The sequence below is a fragment of the Musa acuminata genome, chromosome BXJ1-10, assembly GCF_036884655.1.
Source record: "Musa acuminata AAA Group cultivar baxijiao chromosome BXJ1-10, Cavendish_Baxijiao_AAA, whole genome shotgun sequence".
NCBI lineage: Eukaryota > Viridiplantae > Streptophyta > Magnoliopsida > Zingiberales > Musaceae > Musa > Musa acuminata.
Genome location: NC_088336.1, coordinates 33,850,576 through 33,866,411, shown reverse-complemented (window position 1 = coordinate 33,866,411; position 15,836 = coordinate 33,850,576). Strand labels below are relative to the sequence as shown.

The 15,836-nt window shown below is 35.0% G+C and overlaps 1 protein-coding gene across 1 annotated transcript; it reads left to right on the top strand.

Moving 5' to 3' along the window:
* The first annotated feature begins 797 nt into the window (after window positions 1-797).
* LOC103969529 (phosphatidylinositol 3,4,5-trisphosphate 3-phosphatase and protein-tyrosine-phosphatase PTEN2A) lies at window positions 798-15,261 on the top strand. Its single transcript, XM_009383083.3, has 13 exons — window positions 798-1,091; window positions 2,953-3,445; window positions 5,430-5,531; window positions 5,608-5,664; window positions 7,937-8,002; window positions 8,740-8,916; window positions 9,017-9,103; window positions 9,199-9,263; window positions 9,346-9,422; window positions 10,673-10,719; window positions 13,315-13,445; window positions 14,080-14,149; window positions 14,440-15,261. The coding sequence occupies exons 2-13, from the start codon at window positions 3,026-3,028 to the stop codon at window positions 14,980-14,982; spliced, it is 1,842 nt and encodes a 613-aa protein (XP_009381358.2). The 5' UTR covers window positions 798-1,091; window positions 2,953-3,025; the 3' UTR covers window positions 14,983-15,261.
* Window positions 15,262-15,836: the final 575 nt, after the last annotated feature.

Below are 15,836 nucleotides of genomic sequence, written 5' to 3'. Positions count from 1 at the left end.
ATCAATGTGAAGAATAGTAGGCCATTTTTTGAGAAAAACTTTGGGTTTTTATAGCATCATGTTTTTTCATTTCTATTTTTTTCCAAATAGATATTTTTCTCTTTGTAAAAAGACAAATGTTTCTTGTCAAAATCAATTGGTATAATATTACAATATTTTTATTATTGTAATATTAAATAAAAATATTGTAATTCTGCTAAAAAAATATAATAATTTTCTGAATTGCCATATCTAAATTTAAAATAAAGTGAAAAAATGTCAACACCTTTATATATCTACATCTAAAACCATTTAAATTCTCAAATATTAAAGCTATCAACTATAAATGAGTATATTTTTATCACTTTAAAAAGTTGAAACTCTTCTTATATATTTAAAAAACGAGGGAAAAATTCAAAAAAAAATCGTGAGTAATATTTTCTCAAACGGGTTTGAATACATCAAATTTTTCGTAACATAGGAACGTTTAAAGCCCTCCGTCTTCAAGGCCGACCCAACAAACTCCGGTTCCTAGACATATCCAATGATCACTTGCGGTACAAGCTCGAACCGGCCCACACACACCACTCATCTCTCTCTCCCTCTCTCTCTCTCTCTCTATACCGTCTCGTCCTCATCGTTGACTCAGATATAAGTGGCTGGTGTGAACTTTTATGTAAATAACAAAAAGGAGAGTGGTATTTATGAGAATAAATGATTGTGATTTTTTTTACGAGTTTGCCCTTATGTGATCAACCGAGTGAACAATCCGAACCGGCCAGTCGAATCCCTTCCCCGTGGACCGGGCCGCCGCCTTTTTATCATCCGCGTTCCATCTCCCTGAAGCCCACAGATCTCTCCCTCGCGCTCCGTGCTAAGTTCATCTTCGGTCTGATCTCGAGGTCGAACGCCGCGCGCCAACGGATCACGACTCCGCAGCCCCCACGCGCTTGGATCCGCGTTTCACGTCGCCATCGATCGTAGTTTACCCTTTTAGTTTAGTCCAATTATTTAGAAGATCTGGTTCAAGCCTGCGCCCTCGACCGCCCTACATCGGCTTCCGGATCGCATTCCGCCAACAGATTCGATTCCGCCGACCCTAGCTCCCCGAGGTCAGTCTTTGTTCTCTTGATCTCTTTGCTGCAGTAATTCGATTTCTTTCTCTTTCCATCATCTTGTAATCGCTTCTTTTGAACCTTATTGTGGCCATCGAGACTCTCGATAAGATTATGAATGTGACAGGGTAAAAGAGATTCGAGCCTGATAATCTTTAGTGTAAATCACCGAAAGTAGGAAAAGTTGATCTTGTTAAGGTTTTCAGGATTCAATTAGGGCATGGTAAGCTCAAGAAAGCGAATGTATTTTCTTCTTCTATTCTGCTTGACTTATGTTTTTTCCTTTTTCTTTGGGAAATGTTGGTATAAGAAAAGTTAACGACAGAAAAATGTTGTGAAGACTCACTTACCCAAACCCGGACACTACTATAATCACACTATGGAAGAGATGGGAGATATCTGAAAGGAATGGAGTGCAGTTTTGCCGGTGAGAGATTGATCACGAGACTCATTCTGGCCGGCAAAGGTTCTTCCAAGGCTTGATAGCTTTTGAAACAAATGTGGTTGATGAGGCAAGGATTTCGTAGAACTAGGATCTGAAGTAATCAATATTGTAAACTTATATGGGCATATACTTCTAGTCTGCTAAAAGAATTTGGATTTGAATGCTAGACATATGATAAATTCTTTAATCATACTTGTTTAAATAGACATGGGTACAAGGTGGATTTATGACAAATATGGATTTGGAATGGAATCTTGATAAGTCAATAGAGATGTATATATCTCATGAATCGGATGCATTACCAGTTTAAATTAGGACATCAACTCAAGCCTATCAATGCTCTTTCTTGGATAGGAAGACCTAGAGCAACTATGAAAGGGAAGAGTGAGTAAAAGAGAATATGTTCACCCAGAACAATCCATCAATAACACCTACCTTAGGCAAATATATGTAGATAAAACCTCTTGAAATATGTTTGAATATTAGATTATGGATATAGACATTCAGTAGCTTGGTCTATCCAATCTCTCAACACTAACAAAAGTAATTAGAAAGTCTCAAACATGCATGCCAAATTAAAATTTATATATCCATGTATGTACTTAAAAATATAGCTTTTCTTTGCATGTACACACTTGTGGATGTACAATAAAATGCTATTGTGAGTTTTAAAATGCACAAAGATTTACTAGAGGAATGTGTTTAATGATCAAATAGTAAGAGAAGGTTATTATTTAAGAAACCAATGCATATTGGATCCTTGAAGCTCAGTCCACAAGTTTAGGAAACAGCAGTTACGGTGTCTGTTTGTTCAACATATCTGCATGTTATTCCATTCATAATTTTATTTTAATTTTCTAGATTTGAATACTTTCAGATGGGGTGGTACAAAAAACTGCTACCTACAATGTTATATTAAAAAGTATTGAAATAATTCCATCTTTTCTCACTGGTCAGGTTTGTCTCGATTCAACTAGGTCAATTGCGATCGGTTGGCTCATGAGACCATGACAACGTTATTTTACCTTACAGCTTATTACTAGATTATAATAAATATTGTGTAAGCATATCTAAACTACAATCAAGAGCTGAAACTGTGGCAGTGCAAAAGTTACTGCCTTGGTAAATAATATCCTGAAGTTTTTTAAGTGCACAAATAGACCATGTTAAGTGTGTTCACTGGTTGGGTAGCCTTGGTATTATTCTGTGGATTGAATGCTTAGCTTAACAGAATTAATAAGGGTGCAAATATTAAGACTATAAAAAGATACATGTTATCTATTACTCTATTTTCCATAGTATATTAGTCCCTCAGTGTTTTGCAATGGTGTTCGGCTATACAAGTTTGTTTTATACAAAATTTTCATTTCATTTGTCAGTTTATCTTTCTCATTCAGTATAGTTATTTTGCAGATATGCAGCATGTAATTTGGTGTTTTAAAAATTGACAAACATTTGTGTTTTACTTGGGGATTCCTTGAGTACAATGGAGCCACAGCTACTTGAGCAAACATCTTCACCTCCCGTTACATCCCCTGTCAATCAAAGTTCTACTTCTCCTAGACAAGATGCTTCTGCACGAGACACGCAATCTATTTTTTCCACTTCTGGTATATCCTCATGGGCCAGAAATATTAAATTGCCTCAGTCATCTGGCCAAGACGATGTGCAGTCTGTAAATGCAGGAAAGTCAACATTTTCACGTTTAACTAGTGGAATTGGGTTTCGTTCATCTCCAAAATCTCCTCAGTCTGAAGAGACTGTTGCTGAGGGCACCTCAACAACCACTCAACCTGGAGTTTTTGGATCATTGACAAAAGGCTTAGTTGATACATCGAGAAGTGCAGTAAAGGCTGTCCAAGTAAAGGCTCGGCACATGGTTTCTCAAAACAAAAGAAGATATCAGGTAATGTTGTTGCTATTACGCTTTCCTTACATCTCTATTATCTGTTCAGACTTGTGAGGTGATCAATTTTCTGACCTAAATTTTCTTTGTGTAGCTTGCTCTACTGGTTTCTTTGTGTGCACCTCAGTAGACTAGTTGAACGTTCATGCTAATGCACATATTGTCTAAAGGAACAATTCAATTATTCTATCAACATGGTATAAGCTTCATGAACCACAAAAATATTAGTAAATTGTAATATGCATTTAAAATGCCAAAACAATAGAAGGGCTTCTTAAAATTATAAAGGTAGGTAGTACTTTTAAATAAAAATAAAAATTGGATTTAACATCAATTTTGTGAATTATTAGCCCAATCTTGACCTTACCACAGTCAAAGGGCATGATGCCAATTAAGTTTCCCGTTGTAAATGTGCTTTGCTTTAATTGAAGGAATTATATTTCGATGTTCCATTTTAACAGTGAAGTGGTGGGAAGCAGATTGTATATCTATTTTAAGAAAAATGAGACCATATGAGAATTACTTTAGAGATACACCAATACTTGGGAGAAAAATTCCACCAGCAGCAGAAATATTATCACTTATTATATGGCAGTGTGATATGTACTTGTTTGAAGCAAATTTGGTTTGCTTACCAGAAATATCATATCATATGCTTTTAATCAAGAATTTAATACCAGTCAAACCATTACGTATCAGCCAATACTTATCAGTCTGTGCAAGTAGCGGTATCAAAACTTATAAATTAATTCTGGTACAAATTTTGTTCCTCTTTATTCTTTTATAGGTCAATATACGGCTTGGTGTGTCGTACCTTACTGATATAGTAAGTTGCCAGAATCAGCAGCGGACTGGTATTCAGATTCTTTTTCTATTATCAAAATAAAAGTAATGTATAATGTGTCCTAATGTTTCACATCGGAACAGTGCTAGTTGATGATAGATACTTTGGGGTTTGTTATATGTAAAATTATTTTTCGATGCGGATGGTTACATGACATGCAAGCACAATATGCTAACTAAATTAGTCCCACTTGGTGATATTTATGATAAATAAGTAATGCGTCTTCGTTACCTGAACACTCAAGGAGCTGATCGAAATGCTCCTATGTAGAAACAAAATATTAGATGTGTTGATGCATATGGTTTCATGATTATATTCAAGCATGTTATGCTAACTAAATAGTCCCATTTAATGATTCTTATGTATTTAAGTAATGCATCTGTTTTTTAAGGAACTGGTCTATTTGATAATACCAAAACTAGATATCTTTCTTGGGAACTGGCTGGTTAATTACAGCATACTATGTTTCTCCTGCACCCTCTAAACATTTTTGTTCATATTCTGTCTGTAGTTTATTGAATATGCATATCCTTCACACAGTTTATGCCATGTTATGAGCAACATTAGCACTTCTACTTGATCACGGATGCGAAGTATACCTATGCTCATGTGCATGCTTAGATTTGTATCCTTCTTGTGCAAGTATCCAGTTTGCTGTGGATGTGTTGTGTTCCTGTCCATCACAAGTAAGCACTATGAAGTATTAACCATCTCTTCTTTACTTGTACTGGTACTTAGCAATCCAGCTTCTTTCCTTCGTACAGTTTTTAAATCTTAACAGTATTGAGGCCTGAGGATATCTAGTACTTTCTCTCATGTTCTCGTGCATAAATGTTAATGTGACAGTGGTATCATGTCAATTGCTAAATTTTCTTCTATTTTCTTTTATGACTAGGTTGCTTCCTAGTTTTCTCTCGTTTTGATTTTATATTAATCTTAGTTACCCTTATTATGTAGAGAACAACATGCTTTTGTTTACATGGATTGTAACTTCTGAACAATGGTCAACCTAAATCTTCATCATATGGCTTCATTATTGCTTCTGCTGATATGTTACACTAATTTTCTTTTAGAAAGAAGGAAAAAACTTTGATTTGTTGTATCTTGCATATTACCCCTTTTCTCTTTTATTTATTTCAGGAAGGTGGATTTGATTTAGATATGACATACATTACTGAGAATATCATTGCTATGGGCTTCCCGGCAGGTGATATGAGCTCAGGCTTTTTTGGATACGTTGAGGTACTTTAGAAATTGACTAATTGCCGATAACAATTGTTTTCATTAAGTTCATTTAAAAGAAATATTGGTTTTACAGGGATTTTATCGCAACCATATGGAAGAAGTGATCAAATTTTTTGAAACTCATCATAAGGTATGACAATAACTTGTCACTGTTATTATTTCTCCCGAAGTCAACAAATGATTAGTGTTCTAATAGTATTATTGCATATAATAAGTTGCTTTTTATGACAAAAGAAAACACTACTGATTCTATCATACTTGTGGCATTTGAACCGAATACCATTGCATCTTCTTAAAAGAAATTGAAGTTCCACGAGTGGGAGATAGGTAAGAGATGGAGCATTGATATTCTCTATTCATGTCAAAATTATCTACCAGAGACAGATGCACTATAAAGCATGTTGACTAATTATCTTGATGATCATTCGTGTCAATATTGTTTTATACTACCTTGGTACTTCGTGTATCCTCTGCTTCTGTTACAGAAACCACTTAACAATCTAAACAATATGTTTGCGTCCAAATATGGATGACAATTAATGTATGGAGAAGTCAAATGCTCCACATGTTGCATTGGTTTTTTGTACGTAAAGGAATTTATTTACAAAGTAAGCCAATCCAAGAATTAATTGATATGATCAGTTTGCAGCAGTCATTTGTTACTATGATGTTTGAAGCAAGGTCAGAAATGTTGGTAGCACCCCAATTTTCAGCTGGTGGCTGGCGCACTATGTGTGACATGCCATGGGAAGCCATTATGCTGGCATCCTGTTCCAGCATCATTACAAAAGAAAACAAAAAGAAGAAAAATATACCTTTTCCATGTAAAATAAGAAAGGTAAAAAATTTATATCAGTAGGCTAACCTTCTTTTTTGGTTTCTCCACTTATTTTTCTCTTTTGAGCTCCCCTTCAATTGCAAGGGCTGTTGGAGACAGCAAATAGTAGTAGATTCTCCTCCAAGATGTGTCAGCATAGCTTCTGTGAGATGACACAAAGAATTGAAAGTGGCTTGATCCCCTTCTTTGATGTGGTAGCCCTGTTTTGCCTATTTCTCCTCTCCGATGATCAGATGATGGCAGATCCCTCTATTGAGACTCTGAAAGGATTGAGTTATAAAATAATCGAGTGTTAAAAGTCTATTTTAAGTATTGAACCAATCCATTACAGAAACTTATATTTGGCTCACCCAAAATGAGCACAGCTGACTCAAACATGTTCCCAAAAAGCAATGTAAAATGTTTGTTCATGTTATACTGGATTCTGTCACAAAGTTGCTTGGCTGAAAGAACCACTTTGTTTTTCTGCTTATCCTTTGATGAGGTTAAAAATTGATAAAATATTTTATTGAGAGTATATTTCATTGATGGTTGGTTGCTTTGGATGGCATGGGTGCTTGTATCTTTAATTCGATTTATCTGTTTGTAAACTGAGTAAAAAGACCCTTAATGAATGGTTATGGTGGTAAAATGATGCAAACCTAAGTTTAATGAGAAAAGAAACTGCAGTGAAGAGAATAATTTTGGCAAGTTGAGGTAAACATACAATTTGAAAGGCTGTAATGGATAGCTAGCAGACCAAAGTGACTAGCATTCATCTTTGCTCCTTTTGTCCATCCTTCTTCCCCATGCTTATTAATGCTTGCTTTGGATCAAGACTTGAATTTTTTGTCAGCATGGGGAGTTTACTGTTGAGCCATGTTGTGGTGGCACCAGCATTTTAAGCTACAAACAGGTCAACTTTTGGCCTATATAGACTTACACAAGGACAGGTCAGTCGTATCGTGCTAGGTCATATCATGCCAGTAACATGCTAAAGCCCCCTGGCCTGCCAATTTTTAGTATCTTATTTTAAATAGTGTGGTTTACTGTTTTGGATCTTGTAGAACCATTATTTTTTCTGAAAAATTCTTTGACAAAGGTTATAGTATGGAGAATCTGGAGATGCTCTAGTTACATATTTAATTCTGATGACTTGTGTTGTCTTATGTACTGGCATTTACAACAGCATCAAATATTTGCTATGGAGTTTTAGTTTTTTATTCTCTTAGTATCTATGTACTCTTGGTGTTTGTTCTAATAACTAACACTGATTCATCTATCACCTCTGTTGACTAAACTGCTGTCATGCTTCTTCATGGTATCTCTCTCATGGAGTTGCAAAAGGATTTGCTAAATGTTAACATTTTATATTGAACAGTTTCCTGATAACTAGGATGCCATTTAGATTGTCCATCACTTTTGTGGAGTTTATCCTTTAACAATATTTTATTAGCTTCTAGTATGTTTATCAAATCCACAATTTCCTGAATGAAATTTAGCAATTAAATTCGGATGACTAACTTGCAACCTCTTGCATTAAACTTTCTTGCATAGGTACTTAACTGAATTTCTTTTTTTACAGGGTAAGTATAAAGTATATAATCTATGTTCAGAGAGGCTTTATGATGCATCTCTATTTGAGGGAAAGGTATGTTCTCAATCTTTCTTTTCTCACTGCAATCCATGTGACGCCTAACATGTATCTGGGTTTTGGTGAAAGTTTGCAAAAATTCTATGCTAGTTTATGGAGTTCTTTGAACTTTTGCATTTATGGAGTGCAGAAATTCTATGCTAGTTTTTGATATGTTCCACAAACATGAATATATATATTTTTTCTATCAAAATCAACTTAGTTATGTACCAAATTCTATTTGTTTGAGTTGCTACCTGTCTTTTCAAATAGTACATGGTACTATGCTAGTATAGTTCTTTATTATAAAAAAAAAATATTTTTTCACTTTGGCCTGGGTGGTAGAAAAAAGACAACCAAGAAGAAAAACAAAGAAAAATAAGGTAAGTTTCTAGCGAGAAGGTGAGAGCATATACCCAAGCTAACTTATGTTCCACTTCTTCACCTTCTTCTCATGCTTCTTTTCTGTCACTCCCTCCCTGGAGAAAGGTGGGGGAGAAAGGGAGGATTGCATAGAGAAGTTATGACTTTGTAGATATTGTGATTGAGGTCGATACCGTGATCGATTGGTCTATTAGGTTACTTTAGAATTGTGGCTATCAACTTAACTGAGTAAAACAGTGTCTGGTCTATGCTCAATTGGTATGGACTGCTGTACTTGGCAATTCGGTTTAAGAGTGGAACCGAAGATAGAGGCTGCTCATTAACCAATTTTTTGATATTCTTGCACATCTGAATTTTTTGTCGCTTCTCAGGTGGCTTGCTTCCCTTTTGATGATCATAACTGCCCTCCAATTCAACTTATTATATCATTCTGTCAAAGTGCCTACTCATGGTTGAAAGAGGACATTGAAAATGTGGTTGTTGTTCATTGTAAAGCTGGTATGGCAAGGACAGGGTTGATGATTTCTAGCCTTCTTCTGTATCTTAAGGTAAGATTAAGTTGCAAAATTATTAGGCAACATGATTTGTTGCCAGTTTTACCTAGTGTTTACTATTTCTTTTGATATAAATTAATGCTGTTTCATACAGTTCTTTCCTACTGCGGAAGAGTCCATGGAATATTACAACCAGAAAAGATGTATAGATGGAAAGGGACTTGTTCTCCCAAGTCAGATTGTTAGTCTATTCCTTGCTATAATATACCTTTAAAATATGAAGAAAAATATAAGTTTTCATTCTGACATTTTTTTAAAAAAATTTGGTACTTGCAGAGGTATGTCAAATATTTCGAACGAATCTTGACATACTTCGATGGTGAAAATCAGCCAGGTCGCAGGTAACTCGTATTTCTAGTTTGTTTTTCCCATTAGCTTGTCAATATGCTAGTTTCAGTAACGCCATACTTTCCCTCTTTCCAGGTGCATGCTTAGAGGTTTTCGTCTTCATAGGTGTCCTTATTGGATCCGGCCTTCAATCACTGTTTCCAATCATAATGGTATTAGCTAGTTTGAGATCTCATATTAACACATGAATTACATTCATTTTAGGCACCTAAAAATGAAGTAAATGTTGTATGTCTGATTTGTGGAATTTACACTAGTATCATCTTTTCATTTTCTTCCAAATTTTGTTGACACCACCTAGCAATAAGAGCTATATTGATTATACATTACTAGATAGATGCTAATGTTTCTAGAATCCTCTCATTTAATGTCTGAGGAGGAAGGCTTTACCATTCATCAGATTACATATTTCAAGGAGGGTGTTCACTTTTTTGATAGAATACATATAAATCTCTCATGTATGCCATCCTTTTCGCTTGTCATGATTGCTAAAGACTGAAATTGTTGACATTTCATGTGACCTTAAGATGTTAGAGAGCAAGTTGGCAGATAGACGTGTAAAAATAACTTGATTCGTGATACTTGAGGAAAATTTTGAAGCAAAAACAAAAGCTAATTATTAGCTGACATATTAACACAACCAGCTTGAGAGAATAAGTCCTGATTTAGAAGCTTTCTTAACTGATATTGCTGATAACTTTTGAATACTTGAGAACCAACACTTAGTCTTTGGTTCCATGAAATCAACTGATGCGTGACCTTAGGTTGGTTGTGGTGCTAAAGTTTTTTAGAAGAAAAATCAATATGCGGGGTAATTTGGTCACTAAACATCATGTGCAGGTGTGTGGCACATATCTAAATGCATGTGATTCTTATTTTAGGAAACTTTTAAAAGTGAACATTTTAGAAAATATGAAAGAGCTAGTAATCAATTAGAAAAATAATATACTAGAAAAGCAAATAATATACTAGAAAAGCAAAAGAAAATTCATGAGTCACGAAATTTCATGAGTCACTAAGGATGGTGCAATTCTTGATGGATAGTAAAAGGAGGGCAACAAGTTTGCATGGATAGTAAAGGAAACTAGTATGCAGTTTTATCTTCTGAAAGCAGAGAAGTAAGCATATTATCTCACGTTTTATCTAAAGGCTGTCATACCTTCTTTTATAATACATTATCTGGATCTTAATGATTAATTATTAGTTGCTGAACATCTTAGCCATGCATATGTACCATAAATTTGCATCTGCATTATTAGTTGATCGACATATTAGTATATCTAAGGACAATTAGCTTACATGTGATTTAAGCATTGGGGCATAGTTGAATTACTTAAATGTATACATTTCCTTCATTTTGGATTTGGTACTAAGTGTAGCACCTGCATCTGTTGCAAAACAGGAGTCCTTTTCTCGACAAAAAAGCATCCGAGGACCAAAGATTTAATGGTATGTTCTTATCATTTGTATATTTATTTAATTCAAAGTGTGCTTGTTGCTGTTAATGGTGTATTTTCCTCTAACTTGGTTGGATCTTTTGGACCTTAATTACTTGAGCCAATGCTTGATATGGTTCCATTCAATTTGAACTGCCCTATTTTGCTAAGTTTTCAAGAATGAAGACTACTTAAAGCTTTTATTTCTGAAGTTTGCTACTGGTCATAGAAAGGATACTTGAGGAATTCTGTGTAGAAAAAGTTACCTAGATGTAGGAACTAAATAGAGTGTCACTTAATTGAGAACTAAATATTGATGGGAACACACTGTGGAAGTGCTATTTGCAGCACCAAATTGAATTTTGGATGCTACATAGAAAATTATCTTATTGGGCAAAAGTCATGAAGGGAAAAAATACATATTTTTATAACTAATTTATACTTTAATCCCAAGAAATTCTGACCTTCTGAAACATTCTAGCAGCATAAACAAAAGATCCATATTCCACAAAATTCTATGTAATCTTGTCACTTCTATTGGTAGCATCATTTATTTCTGGTGAATGCATATTCTTGCTACTCTGAGAATGTAGATAGTGTAGACTAGGATTTCAATTGTCGCCTGCTATGCACCCTTTTAAGATATTCATTTAAACTTTGATCCCAACAACTTCTGACATTCTAAACATTCTAGTAGCATAAATGTAAGATTCATTTTCCACAAAATTCTATCTGATCTTGTTAGATTCAGTGGTAGTGTTATTTGGCAAGAATATTCTTGTTACTCTGAGAATGTAGATAGTGTGGACCAAGGTTTCAAATACTGGTACCATATGCACCATACCAACTGGACCATTATGAAACCGTACGTTCCAGTACTGGTCAATATATATATATATTTATATATATTGTTTATTTGGGTTGGCACCAGATTGCTGAATCTGGTACTGAACTGAGATTTAAAACCGTGGAGTAGACCTTGATTAGATGGACATAGGTAGGTTGCCAAGTGATCCGATAACAGTTCCTAACTTCTATAACAGTGGTGCTTATTAATCATTGTTCTAAGAAAAATAAAAACATGGTCCCGGACTGGTGGTGTGCAGGATATGGTATTTGGACAACTGTGCATGATCTGCATTATGTTGAGTATCTCTGTGATGATTGACAATTTATAGCCCTCATTCTTCTCCAAAGAACATTATTTAAAAAAGTGAGTTATTTTACTGTATTGAGTTGGTTTTCACATAACATGAAAATGATGTGCCTATCTTGCTGTATGTTTTCCACACACTCTTTATTTTTCCATTGATGCTCTAATTATGCTGAATGTGATGGACAAATGTATCAAACCATGTGTCATGTTAGCTTGGGATGGATGAGTGGCAATTCTACTATTATATGACCCTATATCTAACTGGTGGGAATTATGCATTGGACAATTACTATTTAGACCAAGACCTAAATAAAATATGGTAGGGTGGATGACTTTATATGCATCAAATTGTCCATTCTATGGTCAAAATTTTATAATTATGTTTGAAATGAACACTTTCCATTGGTTATAAGATTATCGATCCATATCCACATTCATGTTTATATTTAGATTATTCATGCTTAAATGTGTGCATATTTATATTCAGATCCACAGGTGCTTATATATATACACACATGCTTCAGACACTAAATATTTACTATAATAAACCAGGCACCTAAAGCAAATATGTAGTTCAAGTGTTAAACAAATGTCAATGGACTTGTTCACATTTTAATACATGGATAAATTATGAGTATATTAAGTAAATCTCCATGTTTTCGTATTTATTTTCTTTAGAAATTTTTATGATAGTAAAAAATTGTTGAACTCCAATAAAATTTTTATTCTTGGCATTAATGCAAGTGAAAGATTTCAATTGTTAAAAAGTGTATCGAAAAGGCCTTTTTGCTTGTCCTGATCAAGCAATTATCAGAAGAATTTCAATTGTTTTGGCCCTTCAAATTTTGGCGCTTTGTACATTTTGATCCAGAACCAAGCATGTTTATTGCTTCAAACTTGGATTTACTGACAATTAAGACCTCTTCTCTTCTTGTATATGCTTGGCAACATTATTTTAAACTAAGTATGGTTTTTTTTATTCTTATTCAAGATGGACATTTTTTATAATATACTTTCTTTGTCCTGATTCTCTTGAACATCCTTTATGCAAAAAACTGAAAAATCCAGGTGCTATACTTGGGCAGAATGAATTGACTCTCTTCTGTATTCTTTGCTGTTTTCCTTGATGTCTTAACCTATTTTCACTTTCCTGATGCATTATAAAGTTTCATGTCATTTGATCTTTTGTTGCAAGAATCTGGCTAGGTTGCTTGCATCTGATGTTTGAGATGTTGCTAAAGCCTAAACTGATAGAGTTCATCAACTGCTAAATATTATCAATGTGAAATGTAAACAAATTATTATTAAATATTGGTGCAGTAGATCTTTCATATCTTGGCTTATCAGCTGTAGAGGTTTCCAAATTCTTTGGACCTGTATGCTACTTGTTTAGTTTCAATTCCATTTTTTATTAAATTATGTCTATGTCTTACTGATCGTCATGTTTTTTAGCCTGAAGATTTCTGGTTTAGTGCACCAAAGAAGGGGATCATGGTGTTTGCTTTGCCAGGTGAGCCTGGTCTGACGGAGTTGGCTGGTGATTTCAAAATTCACTTCCATGATCGACAAGGAGATTTTTACTGGTGAGGGCAATTTCCCTATTTTATTGATTTCTGGGTTCTCGAGTTCTCTAGACTATGTAAAATTCAGCATCTTGCTGGTCAGCTGCATTGTTTTTCTGGGTTTTTCATCTTCCTGTATGTTCAGAGGATAATATCTTAATTCAGGCCTTTTTTCCTATAGCATCTCAACTGTTACCATTCGCCTGTCTGATTAGTGGCAGCTTGTGTGATGGATAGGAGCGATTAGATAATGTTTCTCTAGTGAAAATATATTTCATTTTTCCTTTATATCTATCGAGATGATGAACATTGATAGAAAGTGCAGCACGTCCAGTTGAATTTCAAACTGCTCAAACATTTAAAGGCCAAACAACTTATGGTAGGTTGTGCTAAATGATCATCCAAATTACTTGTCCATAAAACCATGCAAAATCAATGGGTATTGCTTATATTATTCCAAAGGCTTCTATCTCTTCAGGTTATTAACCTTTGGAGGGATGCATTAAGAGATTAAAGTTTCTCCTAACTTCCTGTAATGTAATGCATAACCTTATGTATATGATAATTAAACAGATATTTGCAGCAGTCAGAGAAAGAAAATTCCTGTTAATTGTTCCAGCAGCTCACTTTTTTTTTTTTTTGTCTCATTGGCTAGCTGGCTAAATACAACATTCATGGAGGACAGAAAGATTTTGAATACTTCTGACCTTGACGGCTTTGACAAGGTAAGACACTGCCACTAAAAAACAAAAATGATCACTAGGTCATTGGTTCAGAAGCATCAGTGCTCTTTATTGGATGATTACATCGGAAGATTAGTAACCATTTATTCTTGACTTGCAACTTAACGGAAAAAAAAAGGTTTTGATCAATTAGCTGTTAGGTAAAAACAAACAATTCATTTTCTTCAGCTGTAGTTAGACTTCAGTGACGCTCTACAGCTATATGATATTTTAATCATGTTGTTGTATCTGTTCTCATTCTTGTAGCTCAACAATGAACCTTCATCTTGCAGAGAAAATTACCTTCTCCGGGATTCCAGGTCGAGGTCGTGCTTGTGAATTATGATGGGTCTAATCCTCCACGACAAAGTAGTTCAAATGCCAACAAGGAATCTGCAGGGGGCACCACATCTGTTACTGCAACAAAAGAAAGTAGCACTCCACCTTCTACAGCCAATAGGGACTCTGGAAATCAAGACAAAGACGATGTCTTCTCGGATAGTGAAGCGGAAGAGACTGGGTCCTCCAAGAGCAAGCGTGACAGGATGGTTGGTGATAAGGATGGAACAACAGTTACAGCAAAGGGAATTGAAATAAAGTCTTCAAAAGAGGAAGCCGCAACTATATCACAAGACATTAGTCAAATTTCACTAAAAGATGAAGCAGACGGTAAAAAGAATCCTGATGCTGCTGATGCGAAAATTGAAGGGAGCAGTAAGAGTTCAATAGCAGAGACCCCTGAACTGGAGTCCACCACCATGAGTGAATTCAAGGCAATCGCCGCAGATGCTTCGGTCTTTTCTTTTGGTGATGATGAAGACTACGAGAGTGAATGAGCCTAGCCATTTAGCATTCATCAGAATGTAAAGATAAATGCATTCAAGGACATATTGATAGAGTTCATATATATTGGAACTTGAATGATGTATGTGTTAATCACATCTGGACAATGTGGAAAGGGTGGGAAATTGGCTTGTTACTTGCATTTCATGGTGTGTCTGGCTCTCTATTCACACCATTGAATACTTGATACCAGTGGGCTGACAGTATTCCCTCTTCTGCCTTGTTCAGACTTGTTTAAGATTGAGAAAACTCTTTAAGATTGGGATTTCAAATGAGGCCTTTTTTTTTGTTTTGCATTCTTACAGTTGATGATTGCTGAGTTCTATCTACTTTAGTTCCACATCAGGAGTTTATATGACTTAAATGGACTTATTAAAGTATATTATTATTAACTCAGGTTTACATATTTTTAGTTAATATTTTTGATTGATCAAATTAATATTTCAGTTTTTCTGTATATAGACTTAAGAGAGATTTACTTGGTAATTAGTCGGGTCCAAATAGGATCATATTAACTGAGGTGATCATCGTGTGGGCCCACTTCGGTCCAACCTGACTCACATTTATTTAACTCAATTTAAATCAGAAGTAGATTTCCTTCAAATTCAGATTGAGAAGTGTACGAGTAGAAAGTTAATACCCAACTGAGGGCGAAATTTGTGGGTTCTTACTTACCAATTTGTTAATTCGTGTCATTTACCCATTTGCCTAATGTAAACTACGGTTAACATCACGACGAGAGTTCGTGTGGGGGTAAAAAGGTAATCGAAACCCCACGAGGGTATAAATGTTAAATAAGATATCTATTTTTAATTTGAACTTGTAACGCGTCCCGCCTCCTCCCTAC

Coding starts and splice junctions, on each gene's coding strand:
- LOC103969529 (XM_009383083.3), top strand. CDS start 3,026: ATGGAGCCACAGCTACTTGAGCAAACATCTTCACCTCCCGTTACATCC. Junction 3,446..5,429: donor AAAACAAAAGAAGATATCAG/GTAATGTTGTTG, acceptor TATTTATTTCAG/GAAGGTGGATTTGATTTAGA. Junction 8,917..9,016: donor GCCTTCTTCTGTATCTTAAG/GTAAGATTAAGT, acceptor TGTTTCATACAG/TTCTTTCCTACTGCGGAAGA.